This window comes from Scleropages formosus, chromosome 4 (genome assembly GCF_900964775.1).
Source record: "Scleropages formosus chromosome 4, fSclFor1.1, whole genome shotgun sequence".
In the NCBI taxonomy this organism is placed as follows: domain Eukaryota; kingdom Metazoa; phylum Chordata; class Actinopteri; order Osteoglossiformes; family Osteoglossidae; genus Scleropages; species Scleropages formosus.
This window is the reverse complement of record NC_041809.1, coordinates 14,236,792-14,245,222: the sequence shown is the minus strand read 5'-3', so window position 1 is coordinate 14,245,222 and position 8,431 is coordinate 14,236,792. Positions and strand designations below refer to the sequence as shown.

General features: G+C 41.3%; 1 protein-coding gene across 1 annotated transcript; it reads left to right on the top strand.

Moving 5' to 3' along the window:
- The first annotated feature begins 2,141 nt into the window (after positions 1-2,141).
- On the top strand, positions 2,142-5,015 carry LOC108932819 (ankyrin repeat domain-containing protein 1-like). The gene is made up of 9 exons (XM_018749411.2): positions 2,142-2,303; positions 3,045-3,227; positions 3,597-3,722; positions 3,833-3,940; positions 4,034-4,132; positions 4,241-4,339; positions 4,430-4,528; positions 4,670-4,768; positions 4,894-5,015. The coding sequence occupies exons 1-9, from the start codon at positions 2,277-2,279 to the stop codon at positions 4,972-4,974; spliced, it is 921 nt and encodes a 306-aa protein (XP_018604927.1). The 5' UTR covers positions 2,142-2,276; the 3' UTR covers positions 4,975-5,015.
- Positions 5,016-8,431: the final 3,416 nt, after the last annotated feature.

Below are 8,431 nucleotides of genomic sequence, written 5' to 3'. Positions count from 1 at the left end.
GTCGGCGGAAGCCATGTGGGCGCCGCCATGTTTGGGACACGCCACGTGCAAGTGAAGGAGCCGTACTGGGACTGAGGCCGAGTGGACGGGGACGAGGATGGCCGCCTCGACCCCTGAGCGCACTGCCATGGCGGGCTGCTGCAAGTGTCCTCACCCCGACCCCCAGCACTGAGCATCCGGGACCTGCGCTCCGACCGGAGGCGCGTGAGAACAACGCCAGACATTGGGACACTAGTGGGGCAGGCAGCAGCAGAGCCGCTGCTCTTCTTTTTGATGGGGGGCTATATAACGACCCACGTTTCTAGTATTAAGAAGGGAAGATGTTTTGTGTAAATAAGTTGCATTATGGGGGATAATGTGAAATGAACGTGTGTAACCACTGGGGGCACTTAGGGGGAAAATGATGGGGTGACCGTTTTTCTGCATGTCTTAAGAGAGAGCTTGGGGTGCCGGGCAGACTGGCGAAGCTGGGTGCGGGTGCGGGTGCGGGTGCGGGTGCGGGTGCGGGTGCGGGTGCGGGTGCGGGTGCGGGTGCGGGTGCGGGTGCGGGGCTCTTGGACCTAGAGCATTATTTCTCTGGTGCTGTTGTTTAAATAAATTGTTTATTGTGAACGCTGCCTCCATGTCCTTCTTCGCCCTGTCCAAACCCACGGTGCTGCGCACCATAGTATTTTTAATTGCTAACATTACTATTATTATGTTATTGTTGCTGCTCAGATAAATGACTGGCTCCAGCAATAGCTGTATGCCTATGTTTAGAAATTGTCATGATCTTATGATCATGCTGCAAAAGCAGTAATTCAACAAGGCCGCTGGGGCATATAAACTGGGTTCTTTTGAACACAATTTAAAATATCTTCTGAACAGCAAAATATTTCTATTACACAAATTAGCAAAAATTGTTTAGTCACAGCACTATCCACCAAACTGCCATTCCACCTATAAACAATTATTATTGCTTATATGCTTTTCTTGCATTTCTGACCTTTTCACCATGAGAACTGTTTCAAAATCTGTGTCAGATATCCAAAATGTATTAGGCTGATTTATCTTATTTTCACTGTACTGGTAAACATTTTCACTGGCATTTATTGGCAGTGGCTCTGACATTTTTCTAAACAGCTTTCTTAATTTACTTTTCATTCAGACATGATGATAATCTTAATTTTTCATAATTTATCAGAAGGAAAAAAGTTTGCTCAATATTTCTGAAGACATAAAACGCCACTCTCAAACAATTTAGAAATGTACCCTGACTGACATTTCAGATAACCTGTCAGCCCAATGAAGTGCAAAATGACTATGCTTTTATACCTATAAACCTAATTATGAAAGCAAAACCCATGCTATTTTTAAACAGGTATCAATTTAAAGAGTTTTGCATCATCTTTGCTACATATTGACTATTTTTTATTTCATGAAAAGTTACAAAGTACCTAATAACAGTAGAGAAATAAATGTTTTAAACATAATGTCATAAGATGTATGGAAAAAAAAAAATTTTGTTCAACAAACTTCAAACTTTATACACCACTTTACATCTGTTTTATAGTTCATTGTGCAATCCATATTTATTTTAGCAGGCACCAGTGGAATGTTTTAGCTTTCCATTTGAGTTGTAAGCACATCAGATTTATTATTGGCTTCATAAAAATATATTTACCAGCAGTAATGATTTAATTTGTGTACTCCTGTACCAGAAAATCAAACCAAGAAAACAGATGAAATATAAAGATGGATTCACTCCCATCTGGCAAAAATCTAGAAGGGAAACAGCTTGTTGCCAGTAATTAATAGAATAGTAAGGGTGATAACTGTTACTATTTTAGCTAGTTGCTCTGATGATTTGTCACAGTGCTCTTTCTGTCAAACCCTTGCGGTCTATTGACAGCTGCACCATGTGTCAGCACATGGTGTCAAATGCTCCTGGTAAGCATAGGGAGATGGAAGAAGCCTTGCATTCCCAGTATGATGACACAGTTTGAATGGCAGCTCAAGGCAGACTTCACCATGATTAATATCACCATTACAGGGCATGTTTGATGGCATCTTTCACACAAGAATGTATTTTTCAGACAGCCTCTGGTGACATCATACACAGCATGTCAGGGTTTCTTGATCAGTTGCACAGGCATCTGTTTGCCTGAGTTGGAGCATGATCTCATTCTCTAACAACCAGAGACAGATATAAATTATGCTGTGCTGGAGAAGTACAGAAGACTTCCAACTGCACATCTAAAGTACATGTAAAGGACTGCAATACAAAACAGACAGCTATGGGACTACTCCTTGTTGAAGACCTGGTAGGTGTTCAGATGTTAAATGGAATTGGTTAAAATGGAATTCTTTAAAGGAACGCTGTATATTTTAAATAATTTAACAAGTTTTAATGACTATAGTAGGACACATTATACAAGGGTTCTAATATAATAGTACATACTGGTTGTTGAAGAAATGTGGTACTACTGATGTATTGAATAATTCACACTATGACAACTACAACTGGTTAAAATTAAATGTTTAGTAGAGGTGGAATAAAATAACTTTTACCTCTAAGAATACCTAGACAAAGTGAAAATATTAGTGGCAAGACACAATTTCTGATGTTAGGTTAAAAAAAAAAACAGTAAAAGGATATTTTCATGAAACTAGTTACTGTTAAACCTATATACAGCTTTTTAATAACACCTGAGTTTTTAATTTAGTTTGTCCTTTCTCAATCCAGTACATTAAAAATATATATTTATAGGTGTTTATTGCTTGTAATCTTCACAACTTAAAAGATGAACATTGATTATGAAACCTTAAGACACTTAATTGTTGATGAGAGGCCAAATTCCAGAGAGGTATCTGTTTTCCAGTTTAGAATCTGAAAGCATCTCTTTTAGGTTTTTCAATGTTTAAGCAGATTTGGCAGCAGAAAGACAGATAGTTATACTAGCGAATTCTTATTACTGAATTCCTGTTTTCATCAAGTTGTATTAAACAAACTGTATTAAGTGTTGGAGAAGGTAGAAATAACACAATCCTTTCACTTGTTTAAGGTAACTGCCAAGAAATTTGACAGTGATGAGTCCACTGTGCACCTACAAGAGCACTTTGCACCAGGAGAATATGAGGCAGCCATCAGGAATGAAAAACAAGATGGACAGAGATGTCCTGAAGATCTGACCATCACCCCTGTCTCTGACATTGTTTTGCATGACACTGACAATATAGCATTAAACGTAAGACATGTTGTACAAAACTATACCAGATCAGAATATATGCAGGAAAAGCATCCACTTTATAATTCATTCATTTAGCTGACACTATGTCACAGAGCAACTTACAGTGTTAAGGTGCTTACAATTATTTACCCATTTATACAGCCAGGCAATTTTATTGGAGTCATTTAGGTACTACACCTTGCTCAAGGGTACTACAGCCAGAGGTAGAAATTCAAGCTGCAACCTTTGGGTCCAAAGACAGTAGTAGCTCTAATCAATATGCTACCAGCCATCCCTATTTTAATTTTACAATATTATGTTTACCATTGAAAAGACTGCAAATCTAAGGAGTTTAAGAACTACTTATAAGAAATACTGCTCTTGCAGATAGACAAACAGGGCCGACTCAAGTTGGAGACAGTGGAGGATCTTCACAATATTCTGAAACTGAAAAAACGAAGGAGGGTGATTAGAGCACTAGCCCCCAAAAAAGGAATTGAACCTGAAACCCTTGTAAGTCTTCATATCTATCAAAATATTTTAAAACTGACCATTCATTTTCAAACTATCAGAAAAATTGAAAAATTACATAGTATTTTACACATTTTTTTCCTCTTCTGCAGCCTGATGTGGTGGATGAAACTATGTTCCTGAAAGCAGCTGTAGATAACAAAATGTCAGTAATAGAGAAGTACCTGGCTGATGGTGGCGATCTTAATGTCTGTGATCATGTGAGTAAAGAATACCCAATTAACGAGGATCTATTTATTGCTGGAACATTGAAGGTAAATGAAAGGGACAACTACATTCCTTATTTTCATTAGTTTAACCGGACAGCACTACACAGAGCGTGCTCAGAGGGCCACGTGGAGCTGGTGAAGAGACTATTGGAAGCTGGGGCTTTGACTGAGAACAAAGATAAAGTATCTAGAAAACATGCTAGAAGTGAATCTGATCAAGTCTTTAAAATGACAAATGTTTTACTTTGGTGCCATGGTGATGAAGAGTAACTGGTCTCTTTTTCTATACAGCTGGATTCCACAGCTGTACACTGGGCCTGTCGTGGAGGCTCTCTGCCAGCCTTGGAGATACTGCTCAACCATGGGGGAAAGATTGAAGCAAGGGACAAAGTATGAGAAAAGCATTTTTTTTTTTTTAAATTTATTTATCGTTTACACTTGTAGAGAAAATGATGCTGATAACAAACCTGGAATTTTCAGTTGTGCAGTACTCCCCTACATGTTGCAGTAAGAACTGGACATTATGAGTGTGCTGAACATCTCATTCACTGTGGTGCAGACATCAATGCAAGGGACAGAGTAAGGAATTCTTTAATGAATTTTCTGAATAAATGACCTTTTTTTGATAAAACTTGTTCTATCTATCTATCTATCTATCTGTCTATCTATCTATCTAGCATTTAAGAAATATATATTATATATATTTATCTGTTTATACAGGAGGGAGACACACCCCTGCATGACGCTGTGAGAATCAACAGATTCAAACTGATCAAACTATTATTGATCCATGGGGCAAACCTTAAAGTCAGGAACTGTGTAAGTGGACCAAAAATTTGCAAAACATGTTTATTATGTACTAACTTGCAAAAATTAATATTCCCTCTACTTGCTCTTTAACATTACAAAAGACACAACTGACAGATTTTTTTTCTGTGATGCAGGAGGGATTGACACCCATGGAAAGTGCTCTCAAATGGCAGGAAAAAGCTAAAAACCTCCTATATTCTTTTAAAGAAGATTAAACAGTCAGTCCCTGTAAAGCATTGTCATGATATTTCAATATGCAGGCAAAAAAAAAAGGAAAAAAAAACTTTAGAAAAATGTTAATCTGTATAATACTGAATTCCAAATGTTTCTAGGAAATATAGTCTTTTCATATTGTTTTGGCTGACATTTGTTTACAAGAAAAATTGCTGGTCAATTTGAAAGTGAGTATATGAATTACTTTCTAATTTTCAGTAAAAGCCTGTGGTTTGCTCGGAAAGCGAATGAGCTGTTCGTGATTAAATGGCAAAGTGGGAAATGTTCACTGTTCACTTAAAATGGAGTACATATTTTGGAGGACTAGTTTGAAAGACTTAATGGATTGCTAACGTTTGATACGATTTGATATTTATTTGCTGTTAAAATTCATATAATTATTGAGCAGTGAGTTGTAAACAATTTGTAAAAGTTTTGGAACACAAATTAATTCTGCTTCTACATAACTGTACTGTTCTGAAATTGTCAGATCCCTAGATAATGTCTATCCATACACCTGAATCTGAATGTGGCTCTTGCTGCAGAGCTTGCTGGAAGATTAAATGGAACATAAATGAATAATAACAGATGTGCGCAGGCAACTATGTTTTGTTCAGTAACAAATGTTAAGTATTTGTTCTGTTGTCACGTCCACGCCCACACCACAATTGACAGCACCTGACGCTGATAACAAAATGTTATCAGCGATGGCGATCATGGCGATCAGAGCACTCACCTTTAAAAGACCCTCCTCAGCCCCTTTGCACTTGTGGAATCTCACAGAGACAACCATCCTCTTTGTGCCTATGGCCCGGTCTTCTTTGTTCGTATCACCTTTCTTCGTTCCCTGGCTTCTGACCATTTTTCTCGTCTCCTGACTATGTCCATGGATCCTCGCTCTTACTCTGACCACCAATTGCCTGACTCTTCACCCGTCCCCGACAAAGAGAACTCGCCTGACCCCTTAGCTCCTGATAAACAATCCTGCACTTACTTGGGTCCAGCCATCCCCGCGCCCTTGGTTCTGCATGACATCTAAAAATTTTGCTCATAATTATTAAAGTAAGAGTAGGGGGGGTGCGGTGGCGCAGTGGGTTGGACCACAGTCTTGCTTTCCGGTGGGTCTGGGGTTCGAGTCCTGCTTGGGGTGCCTTGCGGCGGACTGGCGTCCCGTCCTGGGTGTGTCCCCTCCCCCTCCGGCCTTACGTCCTGTGTTGCCGGGTAGGCTCCGGTTCCCCGTGACCCCGTATGGGACAAGCGGTTCTGAAAATGTGTGTGTGTGTGTGTGTGTGTGTGTGTGTGTGTGTGTGTGTATTAAAGTAAAAGGCACTTGAACATGTCAGTGTTTTTCTACGACCGAACTGAATATAATTTGAAATTATACTCAAAATCATACTCCATAATAAATTGTTTGACTGTGCTGTTTAATTGAAATTAGTTTTGTATAATTCTTCAGTTTTTACACACACACACACACACTGTCCGAAACCAATTTTTCGAAAAGGTGTCGCGGCAAGCCAGAGCCTAACCCAGCAACACACAGGGTGTAAGGCTGGAGGTGAAGGGGACACACCCAGGACGGGACACCAGCCCGTCGCAAGGCACCCCAAGCAGGACTTGAACCCCAGACCCACCGGAGAGCACAACCCGGTCAAACCCATTGCGCTGCCCTCTTTTTAAAACCATTGCTAAATAAATAAATAATCAAACAATACAATGATACACAGGGAAAGATGTTCAAACCCTTGTGCCAAAATTAAGGCGGCTGGACACAAACCAACCATGCCACCAGTACTCCATCCCTCCTAAAACCCTATATACCACCCACCCCTTCTCAGAATATCTCCTTCCACCTACAAATCAGCCCACATCATGGACAAGTACTACCCTCCTCACTAGGAGCTACTGCGAGCACTTTGCTGGGGTTGTCAAGTGGGCACCTTCCTTCATTGATGTTTCATTGACTTGAGCCCACGACACCTCCAGAAGGCTCAACGGTGAGCTCTGGTGTCCCAGATCCACCCCCCTCTATGCTTGCGATGTAGTCCCGGTAACTCCGCCCACCAAAAAACCTCTCACTCTGGCCATCCGTTAACCACTTACTAACCAATACCCAACCAACACATCATATCAGCACATGGAGGCGACAACAAGACTTACCATTTGAAATTGACATAAGTCAATACCCCCCAGCTCAGGATTGCTCCCCCCAAACATTCTGCTGCCTCCTTAACCATAACCACTGACTGGATCTTTTTGCTATCTCTGACAAGTTTTTAACCGCTGCTTGTAATGACCGGACCCTGAAACCAAAATTCAACAAAAACAACGTGGTTGATTTTGCAACAAACCCTCTTGCACAAACCTTCACCGGCCTAATAGCGCACTGCCAGCCTCACTCCCTCACTTCAGCAGCAACTCAGCGTACTTCAATTTCTTCCTCTCAAAAGCATTCTCCATTGCGTTTTCGAAAGGTATTGTTAACTCAATGAAGTACACTACCTTGGGTCTCAATGCTGTGATTGCAATGCACTGCAGCATCTGCAGCAGTTTTCCCACGTCCAATGTCTACCAACTTCCAGTCTCACCCTTCACCCCTCTTAGAGCCCATACTGTCACACCCAGGCGCGTGACATGGAACGCTCTCCCCCTCCCACACAAAAAATGACCTTTTTTTTCCCGCTATGCGGGAGAGAGTTGACCTCAATCCGTTTTTCCTCCAACAAGAATGCCAAGAATTTTAACACTTCATTGCGCCTCCTATATCTTCCATGAGACAAACTAACCTTGCATGCGGACAGAATATGCCTCAAAGAGGCGATACTACCACACAAGCTACAAGTCGGGTCCGTACCTACCCAGCGACAAAGATTCTGTGGAGTAGGAAGAACATCATAGGTGGCTCTAATGATAAACTTAATACGTCTGGCATCCATCGCACACAGATCATGCCAGCTGATCTTTCGTTTCTCCACACGCTCTCAAGCCAAACATTGCCCCTGCACTCTGTACGATGTTGCAGTTGCCTGCCTTGTCTCCTCTTCATGTTCACGGATAAAGCCAATAACCATCTTCGTCTTCTCCGGCAACTTAGCTTTGTGCCACAACTTCATCGGATCACCGGCATCAAACCCCGCCCTACCTACTTGCACCTGACTGACCACATCTCTGTGCTCGAGCGCTCCCTGAGCATGCACGACCACTTCTCGTGGATTCCACTTACGTCCTGTTTTTAATTTTACAGGAGCTGATCTCACCGCTGGGTCCCTTGTGCCTGACAACGTCAATTCCAAGCCAACCTTGGCACACTTGAATTTTTCTACTACACTAGTCAGTGGCAACTCCAAGACCCCCTTTCCATACAAAGCCACACTACTCAAACAATGAGGAACACTCCACCATCTCCTTATAGCTTTTCTCATAACACCTTCTAATCTTTCCACCTCTGATATAGAAACA